Source organism: Bos indicus x Bos taurus, chromosome 7 (assembly GCF_003369695.1).
Source record: "Bos indicus x Bos taurus breed Angus x Brahman F1 hybrid chromosome 7, Bos_hybrid_MaternalHap_v2.0, whole genome shotgun sequence".
Lineage (NCBI taxonomy): Eukaryota > Metazoa > Chordata > Mammalia > Artiodactyla > Bovidae > Bos > Bos indicus x Bos taurus.
In genome coordinates, this window is record NC_040082.1 from 39017255 (window position 1) to 39044763 (window position 27509).

The window sequence follows — 27509 nt, forward strand, 5'->3', positions numbered from 1 at the left end:
CTCATTTTTGAGGTGCTGTTGTTTACCAACCTGTGATTTCCCCTCACCATTTAGTTTTTAGCAGGGAGTCCAGCTGGGAGTGGCACATCTTGGTGGGAGTCCTGGAATGCTGGGAAGAACTATGCAGTTTGTCTAAAACCCTAAAAAAGAACTGGTTAGAAAAACAGCATTGAGGCTGAAAAACCAGAATGTCTACTGTAAAATGTTTTTCCTGGTGGTTCATGTTGCATCATGCTACTCTGTATTAAGAGAGGCAGCAGGATGTATGTAATTTTAGTTCTTTAGTTTTTAATTCTGGGCTTTGCTCTAAGAGTGTGACCTCCTCTACTTCATTCCTTCATGTGCTCTAAAAAAGGGAAATTCTTACCTGTTCTGGTTTGCCCCTTTATGTCTTTGCTTGCATCCCAGGGAGTAGTTGCCATTGTTGCATGTAAGCTTTTCTCTTAAAAAGGACAAAAATAAGTACTTTCCAGTGAAATCCCTGCCTTCCATGAGGTTCTCCTATTTACTACCTCACTGTCAGGGTTTCCTGGTTCTTCCTAATGGATCCTGTGTGGTCAATTCTAAAGAAAAACCTTGAGACCCTAAAAGCTTTGAGGGGAAACTCAGCATTAGCACAAAAGACAGGCCAGGCTCTGTGGACTGGGGTCTTGAATGTTAATATTTTCACAGCATTTCTGGGCACTGGTAGGGTTAATGCATAGGGTAAGATTATTCTTTGATGCAGCTTTTTGACCCCCTCTTGCCTAGATGTGAAAAGGAGATTCTTTAGAATCATTGTTGAAACCTAAGTTTTACCCATGGAGGGAGAGAGGTTCAAAAGATAATTTTTTGTGCATTCATATTTCTATTTGTGTGATTGCTGTTGGGTTATAGCTAATAGTATATTTGTTTCCCCATAAACAAAAGGGTAAATAACCTCATTATTGAACATCATTTAAGGAATCTGTTGAGTTAAAATTCAGTAAGTAATCATGTTTATAGATCAGGTGTGTAACGTTTCTTCTTTTTCAGTATCAGAAAAGCCTATTTTAAGGTTTTGATTAGCTACTCTTTCTGATTTAGAACTTAATATTATAGGGACTGAACATTATCTAAATCAGTGATCCCAGAGTTGCCTACACTGATATGATACATGAGTTGTTACTTATATATATACTTATATATATATACTATATATATACAGTATATACTATATACTGTACTTAGAGAAAAAAGGAAACAAGCAAATAGGTTAATAAAAAATAAGGCTGAACAGTAACCCTTTAGTGTTTGGTGTTTGGTCTCTCTTCTGAAAGCCTCAGAGAAAGCTTTCCTTGTCAAACCTATTTCAAACAGGTCTGACCTCACAGTAAGTTCAGCTGTTGAATGGTACGCAGAGGTGCCACTGGCATTACAGAGAAAGGGATTCAGGCAGTTTTGGTGATTCTTCAAAGCAGAGTCTCTGAGCTCGTTAATGCAGGTAGGGATGACAGCTTTGGCCCTTGTTGAATACTGAGACAATCAGGACTCTCTCACCACTAGGCTAGTGTTAGGCTAGTACAAGATTTTTGTCAGAATTAAACCATGAGTTAGCATAGGCGGGCAACATTTTCATGAGCCTTAAGGCATTTTGCGGCTCAACTGACTTGGGCTGGAGAGTGCCCTCTCCTGGCCAAGACTGGTGTGTACACACCTCAAGTCTACCAGCGCTTCCCATTGTGTGAAGCCAGCAAGCTATCTAGAATAAATTCATTATGAAAATTCAACTGAATTTTAGTCTATTTTTTTTTTTTTTGGTAAATGGATGAAAAAGAACTCAAATGCTCTATTTTTGTTAACTTGGTTTTTTCTACCATAGGTCTCAACAAATGGCAGCTATTACATCAGACAGTGACGAGCGCTGCTGCTCCCTTACAGTGTCTGACAGACCACTGTGGATTCAGACTGGGAGCATTGAAGTTAACAGTGAAACGGGCAGGTCTGTCTGTGCTAAGCCCTGCCACAAAGTGAAGAGGGCATCATGTCATCACTTATCATTCCCTAAGTAGATTAGGCTAGACATAAAAGAATGCACTGGTTCTTTTTCCTTTGTTTTCATTGACCTTGGTAGCTGGGTGTACCTCATATTGGTGGTAGTTTTTGTGAGTGAAAATAGCTTTCAGTCACCATTACTTGTGTTTTAAAAAAAAAAAAAGAGAGAGAGAGCCGCCTCCGGAGCACTTCATGATGGAGAGGAGTTATCTCCTAGGGTGGGAGAAGCTGGGTGTCCAGTTGCAGAATTATGTCAAGTAGTGACTGAGGCTCCACAGAAAGTCAACTAGTGGACTTGTCTTTTCTCAGTCTTTTGTCTCTTTTATATTCATTAACTATTTAGTCATTACTTAATATATATATTAAGAATATATATCTGTATGTAAACATACACTTAGTGAATTAAATCAACCTCACTTGTCATTTACATGAGGCAAGTCCAAATTCAAGACGGTGGCAAAAGATAATGCTGAAGTACAGCTGTAATCTTTCTTCACATTTAGTAAAACCTCCTTGGATAATGCACAAAAAGCTTCTTTGGGGCTTTTGTAAGGCAGGAAGGGCTTAGGGATTTTTGTTGTCATGCTGCTTTTGAATTTAGGATCTTTTTTTTTTTTTTGCTTCCTTGAATTAATGCTGCTTAACTCTGCTGTTTGAAGCTAGTGAAGAGCTGTAATTGGGCTGTATCATTGTGTATGAGCTGAAATTTGCAAACCAGGTCAGAATGGCACATTTTGGATCAGAGATTGTGGCTAGAATATTTTGGACTCTAAATATTGTGTAGGAGTCTTAGGTACTGGTGACCCCTTGAGGGAATAGCATTTTCAGTTTTCTTCATCTCCCACAGAAGGAATAGTAAACTTCAGTCTTTGGCTTTCCTGCCAACTTGAATAGGCCTCACTAAGGTTGAAGCCAGATATTGGGAGAGTCAAAAATAGAAATAGAATTGTATATAGAATTGGCTCTTTACCTTTTTTTCTCTTTCAGTTTATACAATGGGGATATTTACTTCCAAATTTCCATGAGTCTAAATTTATTAGTATTAGTGAATAGTCTTAGAAAATAAAAACTTTTCTTAGCTCAATGTCAGATTTTAAAATCATGTTAATGATTCCATTGCTTTAGTAAGCATGGACTACTGTTGTTTTGATGTGTGCAGTATTTATGGCTAGAAGTAACTTTCTATTGCTGGAGAAGAAATGTGATAGATGCCCTGTGAAATTTATAAGCCTTGATCCAGTAAGTGAATGAAGCCTGGCAGCACTGGGAAGTTTACATAAGATCAAGAGTGCTATCAAAAAATGAGAACTACACCTACTCTGAAATGTCCGGAAGTCAAATACTGGGAAGGACGGGGATGGTTTTCCTTTTTCCCTTTTTGCTTTGTCTATTATTATTCCACTGAAGATACCATATCTTTTTTTTTTTTAAATACATTTGACAAAAAATCATCATTCTTTCCAGAGATCACCTCTTTTGGAACTCAAACCCTTACTGGTACTTAGGCTTCCAGGTTGGAAAGGCAACTGTAGAGGGTTTCAGTGGGATTGTACCACTCTCTGGGATCAAAGTGAGGTTGTAATGTTGGGCCTTCTGGTCATGCTCCTTAGCAGTGATTTTGATAAGCCTCATCCTTATAAATATTCTGTTCAGAGTCGGGCTTTCTGTTGGAGGTACAGTGCAGAGTGGCTCTGCTGGTGTACCAAGGACACTGTGGTCAATGGAACCAGTTGTCTTCTGGCTGCAAAACAGTACTGCTGATGCCTTTGGATGTGCTGCGTGTCTACCCCGGGGAGGCACCCTCCACCCCTCTCTCTCTGTTTCGTTCTTACATGTGTGTAGACAGTGTCATCTGCAGCAATTTTTACCTGGTTTTGTATATAAATTTGCTTCTTAATCCTGTAGGTAGCCTGTGCTAGAGGAAGACTGCTGGTGTTTCATGGTCCACAGCGGCAAAACTGACTTGCAAACTTTTCTATTGTTACTTGTGAAATGGCAGCGTAAAGGACAAAGCTAAAATCCCCCTTTTATTAGGCAAACATTCACAAATAAGTGTTGAAAAATATACTCAAGTGCAGATCGACTCTGTGACGGTGATAACCATTTTATTTGTGTTGGAATTTGCCCAGATATGCTTTGGAAAGAATAGGAATGCTTCTGCTGGTTTATAGTGGCAGTAAGTTGTTTTCTCAAAAAAATGCACACTGGTCAAATTTAATTGATTTTAAGTAAAAAATCAGGTGTGATCCCACAATCTATATAGGGCTTAAAAAAACAAGGACATCATTTTTATCATAATTACTTGTGCTTAACTACATTTTCTTCCTTTTCTTTACTATATTTCAGCACAAAGACATTAGCAGGCTGCTGGTTTCATGGACCTGTACCACAATGACAGAGAACACCAGAGCATCAGGACTGAATGAAATTGGAGACTCAGATTTTTAAAGCTGCACTAAGAAGTAAATGTTCAGGCAGTGATTAAAACCAACAGTCTATAAAGAGGCACTTGCATATTGTGCTATATTAAACTGAAGAAAAGGTATTAGGGGAATATTTTATTAAAAAAAACCTATTGCAATAAATTATGCATGAGATGAGGAGGAAAGTGATGTGAAATACGCAAAGAACTCTTGAATTCTATGTGTGAAGAATCACTGACAGTACCTTCTTTTGAACGTGAAGTTCTCAGTACAGTTTGGACACGCCTAAAAGGCACAGGATGATGACAGAAATGCTGAATTATTTTTCATATTAAAACTGCTTTCTCCAAGGTTTACTGTTAATCAGCTCAGAAACGATGATCTAACATCCTACTAAAAGGATGGTAAAGTGTCCCTATACCCCACCAAGAAAATTTGGATCTTTTCTTTAATAAAGCAGGACTATGCTCTCTTAAATATACATTTGCTTGTTAGAACATATTAAGATGTATTTATTTGCCACCAGTATTTAATGTTTTCTGCACATTTTCATAACTACATTCTTAACTTTCAAATTCTGACTCCAAGTGGATAGGCTACTGTCAATCTTGGAGTGAAAACATACTCTCTAGGAACTAGTTCTTAATCCTGCTGAGCTGGAAAGGCTTTATTCTTCCTGTCCTTACTGATTTTATCGAGTTCACAAAAGGTGATAATATCTGAATTTTGATACTGACCTCTCTCCACAGAGAGCCCCTCTTTCTAATAAGTGCAAGAATTCCTCAGAGGTGTCCGATGGGACTTGATCCTGGGGAACAAGCAGCAGGAACCATAAAGACGGTGAAGTTTTCATGCATAAAGTATGAATTCTTATTCACAGAGACCATAATGTTTTATCTATGAAAATTACACATTATAAAAGACCTTACTTTTTCTTTTTTAATGAATGGAGAAAACATTGAGAAAACCAGATGAACTTGTTAGTACTACATTTTTAAGGCATTTTATATTTGATGGTGCCGTACTTTTAATAATATACCTGAAGTTTTTTAGTGGCAATACTGATTTATTTTTTAAACCAGAAAGGTAATCCATAGTGATTACTTAATACAAAAGGAAAAAAATGCCAAAAATAAAAATACAAAATTCATTTGAAGCAACATAAATGATAACTGAGCATTTGGCTTCAGTGCTCAAACTTTGCATAATCTTACTATATGTGTTTGGAATTACTTATTAACCCCACACTCAGGATTAACACACAGTTCTGGGTAAGTTTTAGAACATTTACTATACCAGCTAGGATCTGTTTTACAACCCTAGAAAAGGTAGGCAGTCTTGCTTCTAGCGAGTTTAATGCCAACCCTAATTACGCTGTAACTAAAAGTCTTGATTCCATTCTAAGATTGTCTTTATAGAAAATTTTTTATCATGAAGTCATTGTACATTTGATGAAGTCTGAAAGAGTCAGCTCAGGAACTGCAGCAGCAGGAAGCTCTAAACACAAGCGACGCTCTGCTCTGGCCCAGAGCTTAGGCTGGGGTCCCTCTTGTTCTTTCAGATCCGTAACCCAGCAGTACCACTTCAGGCTCATTTCTGATAACCTGATAACTCCCAGATCATAGCAGATTTTGCATAATCAAAACTTCTAATTGCAGAGTGATGGAAATGACGAAGTAACATAAAGGCAAAAAGAACTGGGAGAGATCAGGTTTTAAGTATCTAAACATTTTTTATGACAATTCTCAGTGGTGTTTGTTATAAACCAGACTTTCATTTTTTTGAAAAATGAAACTTGGTGGTATTTAAAATCTAGACATACCATGTTTGCTATTTCACCTTCATTGCTTTAGTTGCTTAATATTTAAGCTTTGCTTCATGCTACCTTCATCTGTATTTCAAATCTTCACAAGCCTATTTCATTTTGTAGACTTGAATGACAACAATTGTTTCTCATCTAAACTATGCTGAGACCTAAATGTTAAAGAATGTTGTGTAACATATATTCAATAAAGTCTTGATTTTTTTAAAATTTAGTTATTTAAAAACTATTTGTTTACTACTTAGGAGTTAGGTTTTAAAGATTATTTTTAAACTGTTAAGATTCAACCACTTGTTCTCTAGGAAGCTGTTTTTAAGCAGCACTGCTTCCTTAGGAGAACAGCCTATAATCACTGGGAGATTTTATGGGATGTCTTTATGACCAAGGATGGAGGAAGGGAAACTAGCTTAATAAGGAACTTGTGCACAAACATTACTGTTTTCTGATAGAAACAAATAATCTACCATTCAGAGCTGGATGTAACTAAACATGTACTGTTGGGTTTGTCTTAATTTCAAGTAGTTCTACTCTTATGGATAAATGGTTGCTTCTTTAAAAGCTGAGTACCTCCAATCTGAGGGCAAGTGTTTGACCAGAAACACTCAGTTGTTAGGAAAAATTAGCCTCTGGACACCTACTGGACAGCTGAGATTTAATAAGGCTGATCTAGAAACCTAAAGTCAGGTAAATTCTGTTTTTGTTTTTTTTTTTTTTTTCATTTAAGTAAAGCAATCCTTTAGAAGGCTGCCTGTTATTCCAGAGTATATACACAAGAGTCTTTAACTGCAAACATTCTCCCATTTCAGTTTACCTAAATGTGTAAGAAGGAAGCCACTGGAGTATCTCCCTGGGAATGCTGGCATGTCACTGCACATAAAAGTAAGCTGTTTTCTTGCTTTTATACGTGACAGCTCATTTCTACTCTTTCAAGTAATGATTCTTCCCTCAGTGCTTTGAAGAGAGTATACTGTAAGTGTTTCTTAAGCATACTTTTCTCTGGTGAACAGCACCCTGCCAAATCTTGGCTTATTCACAAAGAAGTTTCATGGCCTTTGCTTTGATATCAAAGGGTGATGACCTTGGGATGAAAGAATACAACTCAGGCATTCTGTGCCAGAGGAAGAAAGAGCTGGCTAAACCAGTGGCTAGGTCATTGTCCTAAAGAGTTAATACTTCTAGGATTAGCCCTTCATTGCATTGTGGAGCACGGTTTTAGAAGCAACCTCACATACAGGAGGCAAAATGAGTGGGTGATATTAGGATGATGCTTCTATCTCAACAGGCACTTCCCTTGTAGCTCAGTCAGTGAAGAATCTGCCTGCAGTACAGAATAACCTGCTTTACTCAGTAGAGACATGTATTTTAATCTTAGTTCTATCAGTTACCTTATTGACAGAAGAATCACTTAGTGGCCACACTGGCCAAGATGAGGTATGGAAAACAGGTGTCTCACTCAACTAGCTCGAGTTCTTATTCAGCCAAGGCCAAAAACACAGGTGACATCAGGGAACTCTACAGAATAGTTCAGTCAGGGAATAATCCTACTTTTCTGAATTCTGCCTGTGCCCAGGGCCTGAAGCCTGTGGATACTGAGCAGACCGCCCACACCTGTAATCTAACAGAGGCAAATGGATTCAGCAATGGGCAGTGCCCCGAGGTAAAGAGGAGCCTGATGTGTCCCTGCTCTAGAAACGCAGGGCCAGGGGCTTCAGTGAGACACAAAGCGACCTCACAGAACGCGCTTCCACAGAGCTGCTTTCATGCTGGTAGAAAGGGAGCGGCTGGAAAAGCTGCCTCCTGGCCTCTGGAGCCGACTGAGAATCCAGTCAGTCACACGGCTCTTGGAAATAAGACAGTTTCCCAGCTAACTCCCTGAGGTAGCGCTGCAGATAGCATATCTGTTCTGGGCAGCCAAACTATCCCTACACAACAGTCCTGTGTCCTTGAGACTAAGTACCAGAGAGTCCTCCAAAGCCTCCATCCTTTGAAATGTAAACACTTTCCCATCTCACACTGTTCCCTTGCTTCCCAACCCTGGCCTCCTCCTTGTCTTTAGTTTGCTTGACGATGCTCATGCTTGCTGATTTCTGACTTGGAGGGCAGTGTGCCTGGTGTGATGGGGTGTCAGATGCGGACCTCCGCTGGCACAGCACTCCACCTGGTACTAGGAGTTCCACTGTCTGCAGATCTGGCTCCTCACACCTGCAACTAAAGGCTTCCTGAAGAGCATCTGGGTTGATTCCCTTCACATCTGTCAATCATGACATGTTTGGAGAAGCCCCAGTGCCTGACTTGGGGTTGCCATCTGGGTAGGCTGTATTTTTTTTTTTTTTTTTAGCAAGGTACAACTAGCAGCTGGGACTTGATCTCACCCACAGATTATTAGCTGTGGGCTACCCTGGCAGTGAGGTGACAGGCTTTGCCGTGCTTCAGCTAAGGTGGGAGGGAATGTGAAAGGAAGCTGTAGGGAGTCTAATTCTAGTCTGGCCAATAGAAATTCTCAGGAGTTTATTCCTAGCTTGCAGCCCTCAGAGGGTTGAGAAATTAGAAGAAAATGGAGTATTTTTTTAACCCTAGAACATTTCAAACATCTGTAAAGGCAGACTGGTATAAGAAATAAACCCCATGTACCCATCTTTACCTTAAAAAATTACTTACTCACAGGAAGACTGAAATTTTTGATACTCTGAAATACGAGGACATCCTCACTAGTTTTCATAAACTAACCTCTAGTTTCCTTGATTGCCCTTTGGAAGTTCTTACACAGTCACTCTGATGCTCTATGGGCTGGCTGGTAGCAAGTAACCCATTTCTCATTTTCAGGAGTACTAATGGACTCAGTCTAGTATGAGCTCAAGGCTGCTCTCCAGACAACAGATAGTGACTGGAAACTGCCATTCTCTGCATTAGCTGTGCAGCTTCCCTGAAGAAAGAGAATTTCCAGCCACTTCTGGTGGAATGTTCACATATCAATGCTTCCTTTTCTAAAGGAAATCCAGATGAGAGAAGGACTCAGCTGCTTACTACTGAAGTGCAGAGAGGGGTAGGCTGCAAAGGATGAGGAACATCTCACTGAAATTGCTTCCAGGAGATTTTTCCTAGGGTGTGGGAATGTGTTATCAGGTACACAGTATACACCCATAGGAGGATTTGAGGAAGATTTCAGTGCCTTAACAAGTAAGGCAGGGTCAAAAGCAGAAGTGATCAGAGAGCAACATGGACAGAGCTGTGGGCTGGCAGTGACCCCTGGGCTGCAGGCTCAGTGAGACTGAGCTCTGGCAGCCAAGGGCCTTCCTTTCCCACAGGGGAGTGCACACCCAGAGCTGAGGAGGAAATGAGTTTAAGCTGCTGCTGGCTCCTGTCGGGTGTGGTGTCTCAGGTTTACACTCTAGTCTTGGAAGGTTATTGGGTCCTGTGCTTTAAAGATCCTTCTCACGATTAAAGCAGCCAGTAACTTCTTTCCATTCTCCTTAGCCTCCTATCATAGTCTTCCCCTTTGACATTCCAAGTTTTGCTAAACTGGCAATTGTAAGGCAATTTGCAGGTCTGCTCATTAGCTCCTGGGAGCAGATAACCTTCCGAATACACCTTCTAATCGGGCTTAGATTTAACAGCCACTGCCAGCTCCCCATTCCACGCCAGTCCAACCTGACAGTAACATGGCTCCATAAAGTCCCTGTGCCTCTTCCTACAGCAGTCTGGACTGAGAGCTGTGAGAAACTCAGCAACAGGCTCGGACCCCAGCATAGAGATCAAGGAGCACCAGAAAGAATCACCAGGCCCAGCCACATTTCCTCAAGCAGTTCTCTATCTTCAACTACACAAAGTGCTGTAGGACTAAACATTCACACCTTTGACTCTACCTGAGAAACTCTGGAGGTCCAGTGTGTGAGGTCTTGTCATCTTACTGCAGCTCAAACACAGGCCCAGTGCTGCAACGTTCAGGTCATAACCTAGCAGCTCGGCCACTCCCTGCCTCAGCATCTCGGCATGGGGTTAACATTCTCTAGTCCAGTAAGCACGATAACTTTAAGTTACGGTATCTGGGCAGTGGGTCAGACAAGGTGCAAAAGGGTAGGGAAAAAACCCAGCTGCAATGCTTGTGATGGAAACATAGAAAAGGAGTTCTTAGAAAAGGGCTGGGTTTTAAGAATAGAATTTAACCATACTTCAGATCCATGATGCATGTGCAAAATGAACTAAATCCACAGTACACTCTGCACAGAAAAACTACCACCCAAGTGTGACTGTAACAGAGCCAAGCCCTGGGTAGGCCTACTGCAGAGGCTCCCATGTATGAGAAAGCTGCTCACGTGAGAACCAGGAGGTGGCTGAGACTGCGGACACACAAATAGAGAATATAAGGTGACCTGGAAGATGGAGGGGAGCATGAAACCAGAGGACAAGCTGGGGGTTTCTGAAAGTCTCAAGATAAATCCTTGTAAATATCCAAGATGCAGAAATGAAAATTTAAAAATCAGGAGGCATTATGTTTACAGGCCAGGGTGAATGATCACCATCTGAGGCTATTCTACGTGGCTGCACAACATGGGCTCGACTGGCTTTAAGGGACTCTCTACAAATGTCTTTTTGAGCTGCAAAAAACCAATCAACCACCACAGGCACTAAATAAAGAAAGGCCACAGAACCTAGAGACGTTTGGATAGAATGATTGTTCACACTGAGACCACTTCTTGTGGAACAGCCTTCAACAACAGTTCACTAAGCTTCTCTAGTAAAGCAGTAGGTGCTATTAAGATAAATATGGCCCTTACCTTCCAGAAGCTCACGGTCTATTCATGGAGGCAGGTAAGGAATAAGTAATGGCAATTCTAGAAGATCCAAAATTTTTGTGATCCACTGCAGTGTCACTGGCATAAAAATAAATGTCTCAGCGTGGATTACCTTAGAAGTCTATTCTGGTATACCTTTTTTGTGGGGTGACAAAAGCATCACAGACTTTTAAATCATACATCTTATAACACGAGGTAAATACAGGCCACCGTAATCTGACAAAATGACTTTCAAGGTGGTCCAAGGCTCCCCAAGGGTTCCTGGGACCCTTTCAGGTGTCTACGAGGTCAAAACTTTTCATAGTGGTTATGAAATAACTTACTAACAAAAAATAAATTTTATTTTAAAGGAATATTTTTAAAATTTCTATTTTAACTTCTATATAAATATTGATAAATATCAAGACTTTAGTCCACATAAATCAAAGAGCTCTTTAATTTTTTTTTTTTGCTTTATTTTTTTGGCAGCACGTTGTGGCACGTGGGATCTTAGTTCCCTGACCAGGGACTGAACCCATGCCTCTTGCAGTGGAAGCGTGCAGTCTTAACCACAGGACTGCCAGGGAAGTCCCCTCCTTACATTGTTCTGAGCGTGGAGTAGTGCTGAGATCGAGAGGTCGGTGGAGTGCTGGGCCAGCAGGGCACTGTTGCACAGGGAGCATGTGCCACCGCCAGCCGGGCCATGCAGCTTTCAGCCAAGGTTTCTGTGCTACGTGTGTGATTTCTCACACACCTTCTGGGAAAAATTAGATACCAGATTTATCATAAAGACAGCAAAGCAAAACTAACCACATTCTTTTTCCTTCCCCCTGATAAACTGCATGAAGAATCTGATTTCCATCTAGGAGGCAGGACTTCCCTGGGGGTCCAGTGCTTCCAATGCAGGGGGCATGGGTTCAATCCCCAGTTGGGGAGCTAAGATCTCTCACGCTGCCCCTGCCAAAAAACCTGGGAGACAGGCTTAGCGAACCACAGAGTGTGGATACAGCAGATCATTCCACTGCCTAACAACAGACGCTAAGAAGCTTTGAGGAACTGATCAAAAAAACAGCACAATTCTTAACACTGGGAGCATGCGTACTGCATGTCATTTACAGAATTATACGTGTACTTCATTTCTAACATGAAACCTGAATGTCACTGCTTTTAACACTTAAACCATAACAATCAAAAGCTTTTCACCAGCACTGAGGATTAGAAAAAAACTACCTTTGAAATTTCTGGGTTCATGGAATCTAAGAGAAGACGGTTTTGTTCTGGGATTCACATACCAGCATTCCTAAACGAAGCCATTTTAAGTAAGACTGGTTACTTGGTCAAAAACACTGATTTCATAAGCATCTGCACAAACCTTGAGAGGCCCGGGACAGCTTGTGAGGTGGGGTTTCTGAATCTTAGTACATGGTGGATGCTCAGCTCCTCCTGATCGTCTTCAAGGTGGCAGCTAAGGCTCTGGGAGGACTGGACTCCAGTAACACTGCTCGAAATCAACACTGCCTCCTACAGCCAGAACGCCTTCTGCTCTAGCTGTTATTTTGGGGACAAAATTCACAACCCAGCTCAGACTGTCACAGAAAGCATTTATTACCAGAGGAAACCAGGAGATGCTGGAGCCCACGCAGGGCAGTGTGTGTGATCGGGGCGAGGGGACAGCAGGCGGGGACCCCATCACACATGGCCAAGTGGTCTCTGCCAAGCAGGTTTGCTCAGCCCACGAGACTCCAGCTGGGTTTGTGTTTGTGGAGCTCAGGGAGGTGAGTCTCGATAAGCAGGCTTTCTCCTGGACAAAACAAAGGACAGCTGGAACCAGGGCAACAGCAGCACAGACACCACCGTAAAATGGAAATCAAATTAGGCTCACTGTATCAGGAAGTGCATTTCACCCTGATCGTAAAACAAGGGGGAGAAGGGAGCGCTGGGCTCTACGAGACAGCCTGTCTCTGAGATCAGATGCTTTTAGAAGTTAAACACTGGCAGGGCCTTTCCCCTTGCTAATCCAAGCAGCACACAATTTCCAAGCCAGCTTTAAAAGCTATTGTTATCTTTGTTATCTGTTGTTATTTGGATTTTGAACAAAATTGATGGAGTAGGAGCCAGTAGAGGAATCCTGTTTGATCTGGAAATTCTCTGTGGAGAGTCCAAAAGGCCGGAGAACCAAGTTCCCAAGATCTTTTAGTTTACCTGCAACGTAAAAAGCAAAGAGTCCAGTAAAAACAGGGAGTCGGCAGAAGCAAGAGATTCCAACTGCCTTCCTATCTGACTACAAAACACAGTATTCCTCTGCAGTTAAAGAAACTCCTGCTTTTAAAATTATGAAACCCTCAGCCCCCAATGTACCAACAGTAGCTAGCAGTCATTTCAGTGCCATCCACCTGAGCCATTGCTTGCACAGATGAGCACAAGGGGCCCCGCTGGGACAGCAAAGCTTCTTGGCCACACTGGCCAGAATCCCCAGGGGACAGGCTCTCTGGGCTGAGTGATGAGCTGCTGCCTCGGGGACTGAAGGCCAAGCCTGGCGGGGAGGGCTGAGGCGCCTCCAAGTCTGTTCTCCATGAAACAGCAGAGTCACTTGCTGAATCTAATTCCACTCAGCAGATTTCTACTGAACCTGAGGTTGAAACTCAAGAGCCTCCTGCTTTTCCAAGTCAAGTCTCAGCTTCCAAACCAAACTCATCATTTCTGGGGAAACGGGAGATCTTGTTCTCCTGCACAGCTCCATCAACCTCAACAGCCTAGTTTCCCTCCCTGAGTTTCGGGCTTTCTTTGTCAATCACCAGGTGAGTTCACGTCATAAAGTCAAATGAACACACACAGCATAACCATGGATTTTTATGTTGATTCTCCATGTAAGGGGGACATGGAGCTTATACAAAAGTAGGAGTTTCCAGGACATTTGGGAGACTGGGATTTGTGGGGCAACAGGATGGAATATTTGAAACTAGGGTGTTTTGGAAAATCTTGGCTAAGATGAGTAAATATGCATTTCAATCATTTCTAAACGGTTCTAAATTTTTCTTGCAGGTCTGCTTCCAGTGGAGAGGAGGAAGAGGATAAAAGAAAAAGAAACCCCTGCTCATCAGAGGTACAGATTCCTTCTCACCTTGCTGCCCTTGTTGGCAGCTTTGTTACTCTGAGATCTCCCACTTTGAAATAAATCCCAGATAAAGAACTTAAAGATGCATGCTTTTAAATGCCAAGGCCTTTCCTGGGAACTCTTGGAAAGAACTTCTGGACTCAGTCTGAGATTTAGCCCCCAGAAAAGCTCACCATATTCACAGAAACCCAGACTGACCACTCTCCAGACAGGCTTCCCAAACCCAGAACACACATGCTCAGTGCTGCTGATGGAGGAAGAGTCATCGCACAGGCCTCGTCCCTGCGCGCCAGGGGCAGCACAGAGAGGCCCCATGTAGGGCAGGAGACAGATGCGTGAATAGGAAGCCAGGAAAGACAGGGCCTCCCCAGGACAGCGCAAGTCAGCCAGAACTCTGGCAGTTTGTCTTGGGACTGAAGAAAGAGGACAGGGAGGGAACCAAACATTTAAAGAAGCCCACTAAAATGTCACTGCTGGCACAATCCTTGGCTCCTCTGACACAGAGTGAGTGAAGCAAGGAGGTGCCTGTCCCAAGGCTCTGGACTGTCAGCCAAGCCTGGGGCCATCACCCGGGGGAAGGGATCACTGCATAGCCATGTCCACGGCCGGAACAACAATCTCCAGGGCAAATGTGTGTATTATCTGGTGTCCACTACACGAGGCACTGGGATCTAAAAAATACGAGTTACTCTGGTGTAACTTCTGAGATGCTCGCAGTCTAGCAGGCAGACACAGATTGGGGTGAGTGCAGAGGAGCCCCCAGGCCCGTGCGGGGGTGTGAGGCAGGCGTTTCAGGAGGGCAGAGGCCCTGAAGGATGGGAGCAGGTACTGAAGGTGGTGAGGAGGCCCCTGTACCTTGGAGATGGCAGTGAAACCAGAGCACGAGTATTCACACTGAGGACAGAGTGGAGCAGGGGCCGTGCACCGGCCCTTGCTTTGCCCATCAGGCTGAAGCGCCTGCACCGCAAGGAGCTGGGAACCTTGGCCTGGCTGATTCCACTGAGTGGCAGCCAGAACACGCACTTCTCTGGATGCAGGGCGCCTCCACGCCAAGGTCGCAGGTCCCACAGCTGTTCAGTCAGTGACCGAGCCCTGCAGAACAGAGCAGGGGCCCCTGTGACAGGCGGTGTTGGCTCCCCAGTGGCTTTGCTGAAGCGTCCCTGGGACTAACCTGCAAGGCAGGACTTCTCTGACCCAGGTCCCTACTCCTCTCAGGGACCTGACGGGATCCCAGTCACGTCCAGTTCCCTGTCTCTGCTCACTTCCCCTCGCAGGTGTTCCCTCTAATAAACCCCTCATATTTCTAATCCAATCTTTGCTTCTGTTTCTCCAAGGTCCCAACCTAACACGTGTGGCATCACTTTTTCCTTTTATTCTCGTATCTCTGCCCTCCTAACATTCCACAATAGCTTGACTATTACCACCAGAACAGCAGAACAGAAGATGGGAAGTCTGCCTGCTAAATAGATAACGCACATAAAATCCCTGGCAGGTACCAGACACGTAATAAAGACACATGATCAAACAGTCTCCACGTAAGAAAAGACCTGAGGTTACCTGACTTGAATTAACCAACATGTACCAAGTACGTATGTGCAGTGGGGATGCAAAGATACATGACACTGTCTTTATACCAAAATAAGCTTAGGTCTGATGGAAAAGCATACACACAAGCCAGTTCACATGGAGTCAAGACGTAAAATGCTATGAGAATCAGTAAGCAGATGATCCCCTCCAGCTTGGGCAGGAAGGAGGGAGACCTGGCAGAGCTGTGTACGTGAATCTGCATTTCAGTCACCAAGGACAGGCAGAACTGCAACGGTCTGAGACAGAGGGAGTAGGCAGTGCGGTGAAAATGGATGGAGACGGGGGCAAGGGAGGGCGGCAAGTCCACAGGACTGAAAGGAAGTGGGAGGGTGCGGCCAAGGCCACTGATAGTTGGAGAACAGTTTTCAGTGTTAATAATGCTGTGCGGCAAAGTGAAGAACAAACCCAAAGGTTCTGACAGAGAGCTAGTGCAACATTACAAGAAAGAGGCCATTTATTCACTGAACAAACAGCTGATGTCTATGCTGTCGGGTAAAGAAGCTCTGAAATTAGGGGTATGGAAATAAAAGACACAAACTACTATATATAAGATAGATAAGCAAAAAGATACACTGGGAATTATACCCGTTATCTTGTAAAAACTTCAAATGGTGTATAACCTGCAAAAATACCTAAGCACTGTGCTGTATACCTGAAACTAACACAGTGGTGCTGATGATCTGTTTAGTTGTCACGTCATGTCCGACTCTTTGCGACCCCATGGACTACAGCCTGCCAGGCCCTTCTGTCCGTGGAATTCTCCAGGCAAGAACACGGGAGTGAGTTGCCATTTCCTTCTCCAGGGAATCTTCCCAACCCAGGGATGGAACCTGCCTCTTCTGCACTGCAGGTATTTTTTTTTCTTCTGCTGAGCAACTTTGTAAATCAACTACAGTTCAATTTGACAACGCTCTAAAATCAGTGAAGGACCAATGGGGACATAAGGAGACAGAGCCCAACATTAAGGCAGAACCAAGCTGTGGTGTCTGCACAACTCACCCTTACCGTTTACGATGGTGGTAGACAAGCACCTTCAGTGAGAGCAGGCTTTCGGCTGTGCACACGATCACATGCTCAGACTTCCTGCTGCTGCTCAGTCAGGCTGGACTCTCAGAGCCTCAAGCAGCTTCTGCACACCCCAGACAGGACCATCTGCCATCTGGCCCATCTCCGACACTCTCCACTGACTGCCAGATTTCACCCGCCCCTTATCTGGGCAGTAATCAATCAGGTTCCCTTCTTTCCACTTGTAGCAAACCTGGTACCACCACTCGGCCTGAACGTGTCCACATGTCCTTAACTGTAAGGATCTCATCTCTCAGACCAGATCCCATGGCAAAGAGAAGAGTCCAACAGTGCTTGGGCTCAGACAAGAACACTTAGGACTAGAGACCAAGGCTTGGCACTGGATCCACTTCTGATAAATATTGAATTTCTGTGTCTGCAAGCAACACTGCATTGTAATAAACCAACTGACTTGTTATACATCACTTCTCTTTGGAGACAGTGACTGGGCAGTAGTCAGCTTACTGTCAGGAGAGGCAGGAAGACAGTTTGTTTTCACCTTCTCAAGATCACTGAGGTGGAGGCCTCGTGGAATAGATCCTCTATTAGGAGAACCAGACTGCACACAAGTGAATCCTGACACTGCATTTCCTCTTCTGAGGCAGGAAACTAAGCCATGCAGCTGACTCCTAATGTCCTCTGAGCAAAAGGCAAATTAAGAGACAGCACAGAAAACAGAAAATAAAATTTAAACCCAATTCAAATGCTTATATATTAGCTCCTGGGTGAAAGTGGAAGTCAGTTCCTTACCAAGCTAACTATCAAAGCAGCAGGAGTGATTCTCCCGAGAGGAGGAGCTATGGGAATAGCAACCACGAAATGAGGCAAAGTGCAGGGAGGGCACTGAAAACCCCCAACTGGCCTTCGCTACTGAGGGGCAACAGCAACGCGGGCTGGCTGAGACTCTCTGCTGGCCAGACCCACTACATGGCAAGTGCACAGTCTGAGCTAAGGACTAGGGAGTGCAGCAGGAAGAAGAATGTGGGAAAGGAGCCTGGCTGCAGCAGCTTTCAGGGCCAGTAACAGGCGAGGGAACGACCAGATTCTAGGACCCTGAATCACTTGCACAGAAGCCCTTAATGCGAAGGAATAGTCAAAAGAACCCTTACAATGACACGAACAAGTTACTTCCAGCTCCAAATCTCACTTTTTAACATGGATCATACAAGGTGGTGTTCTTAATTTAGTTCACAAATGCACACTCATTAGGATGCTAGTGGTCAGGAGCAAACACCTGAGTAACTTCAGGACTCAGGGGACTGGTAACATGTTCCAAGAAGGTGGAAGGAGGGGATGGTACAAGTGGAAAGCTGGACTGGATGACGAACAAGGCCCCCGTGTGTGCCGAGCAGCTGGAAGCTAGTGAAAGAAAGGCAGGGTCACTGGGGCAACACCTCGCCCACGGCTCTTGACCTTTGAAGGAGTCAATAAGTTTCATGTCCAGCTCTAGGTTTTCCAGGTCAGGACAGACTCTCAGCTGAGGTGGGAAGACAGATCATCTGGAATGGGTGGAACAGAAGCTAGATGCTCTGTCCAGGGCATCTTTCCCACCTCATCAAACCAGTGACTATACCCTGCAGTCCTTTTAAACCTTATGTTCCCTGGCTACAACAGGGAGGCTGTCTTCCCAGAGAAGAGAAGAGGGCAAACAAGTAAACACTCCAGTGACTGACCCCTTTCCTCTAATCTAACGTCAGCACGATCATCCTCTCTGGCAAGGACTGTGGCACTATGACCAATGGCCACTCCTGTTCTAAGGATGACATTTACAAACGACAGGCTAAGAAGAGAGGAGCAAGTATGTTCTGCCCACTCATAGTTTCAATTAGAACTTTTTTTCCCAAGGAGGGGGGTACATTTCCAACAAAAAGGAAGTCAAGTTACAGACAGAAAAGGAAAAGAAAATCAAGAGTACCGAACAAACTAAAAGTCATGCAGTCCACTGCAAAAAGCCTGCACGGGACTTCTGAGTAAGTGATACGGCTCTGCGCATCTGGAGGCACCAGCCTCCAAGGATCTTAAAGTGCACGAATCAAAGCTAGTTCATGCGTAACGAGGAGGGACACATCAGGAAGCTCATACAATGCTGAGAGTGACTTCTCCCTTTAAGGTTCTCCTATGGTAGATGCTACCAAGAAGCAGTATTTTATGCACTATCATTATATTCATGAAGAAAATAAAGGAGTCCGCTCATTCAGACTACTGATGTATAACAACAGACTGACACATTATTTACCAAGCAACTTACGTTATTTCATGAAAGGAACAACCTAAGTAACTGCCAAAACCGCAAGACAAGAAACATTAGCTTATGAGACCTGAGTGACAAGGACAGATGGAACTTAATTCCATCTGGAACTAACAATGGCAGTAAGATTCAGTTTATATCTATCCATTTATTGTTTCATGGTGATTAAAAAAAAAAAAATGGACCCAGAGATCAGTGCCTAAGTGACCAGTATGGTCATTCACCAAGTCTTCTCTTTCAGCGCAAAATCCAGCTCAGCTAAATGCAAACACCTTTTTCCTTTTTGCTAAAATAAATAATCATTTTGAATAGGTGAGGAATACTCTTCTTCCTTCTTTGAAGAAAAAGTACCTCCAAAATAACTTTTTGGCTCAAACATGGTGTCAAATTTGATTAAAAATGTAAATTAGGGAAAGAGCCAATTTTGGAAGAACTGAGGAAGGCTCCAGAGATCTGCCCACGTCTGAAGCAGCTCTCCTGGGAGTCTGAGTCCACCCAGCAGGGCCCACACTTGGATTTACTGGGTCAGTAGTTTCTCCTCAATCAACTCTCTGTCAGTGATCTTTTGGGAAATTTGTCTCATTTTCTGACACTGATTCCTAAAGGCCATAAATGGTCAGGCTCAATTTATTTTAAGTGATCTTTCCTTTTGGCCCATGTGACTGCAATTCATGATATAGATTCTTCATAAGGAAAATAAACAGGAGATCATGAACAGACAACTATCACACAGGTTCTAAGCAGACTGTGCTGGGCAGGTCTCTGTCCAGGAACCTTTACTCCTCTTGGTCATGCAGACTGTTTCCAATGAAGAGCCCTCTAATCCCAACCATAAACACGGTTTGGCCAATATAAGAACTAACTAAAACACGGGTCAAATGAAACCATTTCCCCTGACCCTCCACCCACAGAGTTTTTTGCCCTCTTCCCATTTACTACTAATTCTTACCCTCTCATGTCTTCTCAAATACTAAAGGGCCTCTGAATGTTATTTTCAAAACAAAAATCCCCTTGGTTTTCACAGGGTACTGGCTTGTACTGACTGCATCCTAATGAACTTAAAAACTGAAATTGTTTCCTCAGTGAACAAACTCAACCGTTTTTATGAAACTGATGATCTGAAAGAGAGATTGGTGGCACCCCCAGGGATGGGAGTTAATTATGTTTGCATTTTGAAGGCAGGAAAACTTACCAAAAAAATAAAAGCAAAATGGAAGTTTAGTTTTTGAAAAGCTGATATCCACTCTAAACTACACTGGTCCTTTAGAGTCAAAACTGAGTAAGAACTCATGAGCCCCAAGTTGCTGGTGCCCCATGATATTGGTACTGAACCACAGAAAGGCCTCAAAGCTGTTTCCAACTGTTGAGTTCTCCTCTAATGAATAAAAGGACGGATGGCTGTGTCCCCCAGCTTCTGAGCTGTTTATGGTAAAGAGAAGGCAAGGGAGGCAGACTTACCTAACATCTCTTCCTTCAGTCTTTCATTGCGTTCTTCAATCTGCTTAGGTAATCTCTGAGGGAAAAAGCACCAAAACAGGGTTGTGAAAATCTTTTGGCTTTATTTTGAATTTGAGAAACATTTTTACAAACCTTGTGTGAAAATGAGATCAGGTTAAAGCACACATATATGATCCTACCAACTATAGAAAAATCCCAAATATTTCTCTGTGGGGGCACTACAGAGACAGGAGTTTTGTTTGGTTCAATGCTATACACAGTTCCTGGATCACTGGAGTGGACTCAGCAGGGCCTCAATAAAAATTTGGTGAAAAATACACATACACACACACACACACACACACACACACACACACAGAACATCTGAAAGGATAAACATCAGATGTTTACAGTGGTATATTCAGGTGGTGGGATAATGGCTGATATTTATAAATAGTTTCTGCTCACTTGTATTTTTTAACTTGAAGTCCTTTCTTTATGTAACTTAATTGTTGAGAAAGCATCAGATCGATATTTGATATTCTGAAACGATCATCCAGTTTAGGGTTTTGCAACCTTGGCCCGATAGTCTGGACGGGGCAGTCTGCTATTGGGGCTGCCCTGTGCACAGTGCAGTGGTCAGAGCACCCCCGGCCTTTAGTGATGCCAACAGGACGCTCCCCACCATGGCAAAGTGACCCCCCACATAGCCAAATGTCCCCCGGAACCAGATCGCCTCCAGCTGAGAGCCACAGATCTTCTCTGGGCACTTTTAGCTCTAGAGTTGCCCCCACACACTCTGCGATTCCAGTATTAACTCCGTTGTAATAATTCAAGATAAAATAAATTCTTTACGCCTATAACAACAAGCTTTAATAAAAGGCTCCCTTTGTCTTAACACTAATTTGACAAGGATAAAGGCCACCATGAATTTAGCCAAGATTTTAAGTACTCTAGTCCCTTTCCTCATGTCCAATTTAAGTTAATCCTAACACCATTCAGAGATACGTTAAAACTCAGATAAAGGATTAAAAATGCTTTCAAATTGCGTATGTATTTTAATTACCCAAATGAACCTTTCTCCGATTACTCCATATCTAGGTAAATAAAAGACCTGTTGTAACCAAAGGAACTCACCTCAAGTGGGTATAAAAACAAAGCTAAAGAAAACCCAAACTACCTAGGATACTGATATTAATGCATGGAGACGAGTCAACATTTCTCAGGTCTGCCTGGTGGAAAAACAGTCCCATGAATTAAATGGGAGATCCTGTGGAGTAGGGGCTCAGATGCCCTCAGGGAACTGACAGGAAACGTAAATAAGTAATGGACCGGGTGTAAGCCAATAGCACTGGTGTGCTCAGCCATGTAATCGGAGCACTCAGCCCCACGCCAGCATGTGCGAGTGCAAGGAGGAGCCCACATGTCCACATTTTCCAACTTTCAAAAGGAGCCCAACTTAGATTTTTATCCATTTAATTTTATCCACTTGAAATGGATAAAAGTTTATTCATTTAAAAATTCTTTCCATTTTTAAATGTTGGTATGTAGCCTCAATTAAAAAAACAAAACCAAAAAGTCTGGCTAAATAAAAGATGCCTGTAGCTCTCTGGCTCCTGCCATCTCAGCTACATACTGGGTTCAGGACAGACCTCTCCATTCTAATGCCCTCTGAAAAGTCTGGCAATCAAGAAACCTGTTTAGTTAAAGCCAGTGTCAGTCGAACTTATTTGAACACCTATTATTTTGGGGCAGTGAGACACACATCCAATTTTGTAGGAAATCCTTAACAGTATACCCTATGCATTGGAGATAAAGAGTGATGATAGAGGTAAAAGCACAAACATACAGTTACTTTTAAAGAGAGGAAAACAAGTAATATTTAGTTTTAATTTACTACTGACATAAAAATATGACATTTAGAAGGAAAAGGATTTTTAGTGACAAGGACAAGAACTAGAGTCATTTTAAGAAGGATAAAAAGATTAGGATATGTTTAACTGGAAATGTTCTGCACATATGACAATGAGTAGAAACTTGGTGACTGAGTAAGGAAAAGAAAACCACAAATTTATTATCTATAATACTAAGGCTCACTTTCGACTAAACTGTACACCTATAAGCAGACAAGGTTTCCCTAGTCCAACAACAAAATAAAGTTCTTGTTAACCTAGAGGTCAAAGGTTTATACAACAGTTTTAGAATGAAGGTTAAACAGTACAGGGTGCAGTGCGCTGCAGCCACCATTTCAAAGCTCTATCTCCTGCATATTCCTTCCAATAAGCTTTTCAAAAGCATACGAATGGCATGTAGTTGTGTCTCAGAAGATTATTTAAGATTCAATGACTAGTAACACAAGGAATAGAAAATATTTTTGTAAAAAATCAGGTTTACCATGCAAGCTTCTCTTGCTTGATGTACTGATGGGTCTTTTTCTAATATGGATTTATAGTCTTCCAGGGCTTCATCCAGCTTGTCAGTCTTCTCATACAACTCTGCTCTCCTCAGTATTGCCCTGATATAGCTGGGGTTTAACTGAATTGCTGTAAAAAGGGAAGAAGTAACTGTTACCATGAGGAAAAAGGGCCTACACACCCTCAGTTATATCAAGTTTCCTCAATAATCATTCTTCATGGCTCCATAGGAAGAGTTATTTGTTAAAGGTTATACCTAGGGTCAGCAAACTTTTTCGGTAAAGGGCAGGTAGTAAAGATTTCAGGCTTTGTGGGACAGACTGTTACGACTACTGAACTCTGCTATTGCAGCATGAAAGCAGGCACAGACAATGCCTAAGCAAATAAGGGTGATTGTATTACAATAAAATTTTATTGATGGGTACGAAAATCTGAATCTCACATAATTTTCATGTGTCCTAACATATTACTTCTCTTTTGATTTTATTTCCAATGATTTAGAAACGTAAAAACCATTCTTAGCTTGCAGGCTGTACAAAAGCAGGTGGCATGCAGGCTGCATTTGGCTTGTGGCTGTAGTTTACCCAACCCTGGTCTATACCCCAAGTCCTGGTTTCCACCTAGATCCTTCACCCACTTCAGAACAATCCAGAACAACAGAGCTCAAGTGTACAGTGAAAAAGTGAGAGGGAATTTGAAGGTGCATGTTAAAGAACTGAGGCAGAACAGTGGCAGACTATCATTTACTCTCGTTTTCTAGGCCTCAACTACGGAGGTCACATAATGACAACTGAGGTGGTATTTTTAGCTAAATCCTCACTGTTCGTTCAAACTCTTGCTCTAACACCCTTAGGTGACTAGTGTATAATATCCTCTCTTTTATCCAACAACAAATGCCTTATAATAATCCGGTGCCCATGTTTTGGTTCAAGTACACTACATTCTTGTATTATTTTTTGTGTTTTTTATTTTTTCTGTTAAAAAGCAGTATCATGACTCTAAAACTTTTTTCTTTTCAAATGATATCCTCATTTTTAAATTCATTCATGGTTTCAGTAACTGTTTGTTTATACCTAATATATGCACCTAGGGTAGTGACCCTCCAGAGGACAGTGTAACCAGAACAGACCAGGTCCAAGTCTTCATGAAGCTTTAACCTATTCCAGGAGGCAACAGAAGATGGCATACAAATAATTTCAGGTAGCTGTAGAGCTACAGAGAAAAATAAAACAAGGTGATGTAAATTCAAAAGAAGAGGGGAATAAGTGACTTTATAAAGAGTGGAAAGAATATGAAAAGGGATTACTTGAGGGAAGCCAGCTATTTGAAAAGCTGAGGGAGACAGTATAGGAAAAAGAACTAAAAAGAGTAAAGGATCTAAAAGCAGGAATAACTTCGGCATCTTGGTGACAGGCAGAGGTGCAGAAGAGATGAGGTTGAAGATACACAACAAGCAGGTCATGGGGGCCTTGCTGGCCAGGGAAAGGAGCTTGGACTTTTTCTATTTTGTATTTTTTAAAAGTTTTTATATTGGAGTAATACAGTTGATTCACAATGTTGTGTTAGTTTCAGGTGTAGAGCAAAGTGATTTAGTTATATACACACACACACACATCTATCCTTTTTCAGATTCTTTGCCCATTTAGGTTAATACAGAGTACTGAGTAGAGTTTCCTGTGCTATGGAGTAAGTCCTTGCTGATTGTATATTTTAGTTATTTATTATAATTTTTATTGGAATATAGTTCATTTACTAGACCTTTTAAGTGTGGTAAGAAGCCACTGGAATCGTTTCAAGCAGATTAAGACATAATCTGATTTACAGTTTTAAAAACTCACTTTGGCTACAGTGTGAAGGGTATGGGTGGAAGCGGTGAGACAGCTGGGAGGTCACTGCAATAGCCCAGATGACAGAGGGTGCTCACTAAGCTGCTAAATGTGGAGATGGAAAGGAGAGGCCAGATTAAGGGAATGTCTCTGAATCAGAGCCCAATGGACTTGCTAATTAATTAAGCCATGTGGAATGAGAGAATAACTCAGGGATGACTCCAAAGGTTTTAAAGTTTCAGCAAGTGAATGGATAATAATGCCATTTACTAGTATGAAAAAAACTACCAAGTTGTTTTCATGCATTCATGTATGTGTGGGGGACTGGGAGGCACCAGAGTCTGTTCTGGGCACATCTGCTACGCCATGGGACCAGATGTCCCAAGGAGATGTCAAGTTTGCAGTGGGGTACAGGGCTCCAGACTACAGGGCAGGGCCGAAGATATAAACCACATGGTATGGACAGGCAGACAGTCTTTCAATGAAGCAGATGAAAGAAATGGTGCAGTGGCTGGAAGGGGATAGTGGTTCAGGAGAAGGTTTTCTGAAAGAACATAAACTGCAGGATTTCATCTTTACACACTGTCAACCTCCCCTTAGTCTAGCATACCATATTCTCTTAAAATACTCCAGTGACCTCTACCACGCCATCTTTTAAAAAACTGAACCCTCTAATTTACATTTTAACTCCTATACTGCCCCCTTCTCAACTAGTGGATAACTTCTAACAATGCAAATATTGACCGAAGAGATGGAATCCTTCCAGTATTGCTCTTCTTACTGGCAGCACAGCTGACAGGATCTTAGTTTCCCAACCAAGGACTGAACTCGGGCCCCGGCACTGAAAGCACTGAGTCCCAACCACTGTGCCACTAGGGAATTCCCTATGACTACTTTATAGAAACCTCTAACACCAACTTATCACTCTAACTTGTGATTTGCTTTCTCAATCCCTATAGAGAATTAAACTTTATTTACCTGCTAAGGCTAAAAGCATAAAGGTGACTGGCATTAAATACTGTTCCACAGTTTTCACACAGTTTCTTAGATAGTATTTCATAGCAAAGAGCTCCAAATGAGTTAAGTCCTTTGCCAAAGTTTGTACACAGAGTGGGCATGCGTTTATTTGGGGGGCAGGGGAATGAAAGGTCCTGTATATCCAAATAATCTGTACTACTTAATCCAAATAAACTGTACTATTGTTAATGTATTTTGCGCATGGATTCAATAAACCATATGTAGCCATAACAACTAAGTATAAGCACATGTATTTTGGTTTAACCAAAACCAAAAACAAATCTGGAAAACAAACACTTCCCCCCACTTCCTCTCATTCTCTTGGCTCCTAGACTGAGAGCGACAGCTAGAAATGTAGTTTTCTAGTATATTCCCCGCTAATCAGCTTACAAGCCATTTTCTCTCCATTTGGTTACCAAGAAAAGAACTCTGAAAATCGCAGCTTGTTCCTAATTTAAACTCGTCAAACCCACACATCTCACAGAGATTAAGGTTAAATACCTTCTTCCAAACAAAACAGTACATTTAGAATTAGTTCCAGCTGAAGACAGTAATAGATCAGAATAAGTTTGCTGGATCCTAATGTGTTAAGTTTCATTCAGAGACTCTAATGAATTGCCAAGTATAAAGAAGAGAGGGTGACTAGTTAATGTTATTAAAAAATCGAAAGAAACAAAACAATTGAGGGAATTCATGCTTGGTCTGAGAGAAGGATTAGATAATATATAAGGTTCTTCTTCTTCTTTTTTTTTTAAATAAAGTTCTTTTAAAATCTGATTCTCTCAGAGAAAATATTATCCAAAATGGAAAAGAAAATACAAATTTAAAAAACAATATTAGCTTGAAAAAACTCATGCGAGTAGCAAGATGCAAGGAACAAGATTATGTGTGTTTCCCACACCAAGCAGGTTATAAAGACAAGACAACCATCTGGCCTGTCAGGAAATTTTGGGGAAAAAAACCCAAAAACAATAATGACCCTATGTCTGGAGCTGTCTCTATGAGGTGGTAGAATGCAAAGATCATTATGGAGCTCAGACATCAGATGACAAAGACTGTTCACTGTGTTGAACTTGATAAAAAATGATGGCAAGGAGATTTGGATTAAGTACAACATCTGAATGGAGTACCATTTTCCTAAGAGCAACCACCACCACTAACCAAGCACACAGATTCAGAAGCCCCAGCAACAGCTGAGATCTTCATTTCAAAGGCAAGCACACAAGAAGTATATACTGTTTCTGTGGCCAAGGTAGGTTTAAATTTTCTCCACATATCTACCAATACAGGATAAACTGACTGAACTATCCATTCAAAAAATGCTTTCACTAAGATGACTACTGCACAGTACACCTCCGAGAAAGACCCAAAGCTTCTCATTTAGCAGCCCCAGAAGGGTGCATGTGTACAAGTACACACCTGGCTGAGAGCCTCTGTATTTGCTGTCTAGCTGAACTAACAGGCTTTCCAGGTGACTCAGTGGTAAAGACTCCACCTGCCAAAGCAGGAGACAAAGGTTCAATCCCTGGGTCAGGAAGAGCCCCTGGAGAATGAAATGGCAACCCACTTCAGTATTCTTTGCCTGGGAACCCCATGGTCGAAGGAGCCTGGTGGGCTACAGTCCATGGGGTCACAAAAGAGTCAGTCACAACTCAGCAGACAGCTGAGGTAATGCTCTTGTATGTTAACATGTACAAGACCAAAATGCTGTACCTTTGCTGCAGTCACTGATGGCCATCTCTTTCTTCTCCTAAAAGGAAATAGATCATT

The 27509-nt window shown here is 42.3% G+C and overlaps 2 protein-coding genes and 1 long non-coding RNA gene across 5 annotated transcripts in view; 2 read left to right on the plus strand and 1 right to left on the minus strand.

Moving 5' to 3' along the window:
• PWWP2A (PWWP domain containing 2A) overlaps window positions 1-6472 on the plus strand; it is a 34365-nt gene extending 27893 nt beyond the window's left edge. The window contains exons 3-4 of one of the 2 annotated variants that reach the window (XM_027545784.1): window positions 1841-1960; window positions 4360-6472. In XM_027545784.1, coding sequence (XP_027401585.1) covers window positions 1841-1960; window positions 4360-4373 — 134 coding nt within the window. In that variant the 3' untranslated portion in view covers window positions 4374-6472. The remainder of the gene's footprint in view (window positions 1-1840; window positions 1961-4359) is intronic. The other variant, XM_027545789.1, reaches the window with a different exon arrangement.
• Window positions 6473-7050: 578 nt separating this feature from the next.
• On the plus strand, window positions 7051-14242 carry LOC113895082. Its single transcript, XR_003511751.1, has 2 exons — window positions 7051-7137; window positions 14073-14242. It is a non-coding gene; the product is annotated as an uncharacterized LOC113895082 (long non-coding RNA).
• TTC1 (tetratricopeptide repeat domain 1) overlaps window positions 12612-27509 on the minus strand; it is a 48908-nt gene continuing 34010 nt past the window's right edge. For both annotated transcript variants that reach the window (XM_027545790.1, XM_027545791.1), the window contains exons 5-8: window positions 27453-27489; window positions 22877-23025; window positions 20504-20558; window positions 12612-13232 (exon numbers count right to left, since the gene is read on the minus strand). In XM_027545790.1, the coding sequence (XP_027401591.1) occupies window positions 13099-13232; window positions 20504-20558; window positions 22877-23025; window positions 27453-27489 (375 nt within the window). In that variant the 3' untranslated portion in view covers window positions 12612-13098. The remainder of the gene's footprint in view (window positions 13233-20503; window positions 20559-22876; window positions 23026-27452; window positions 27490-27509) is intronic.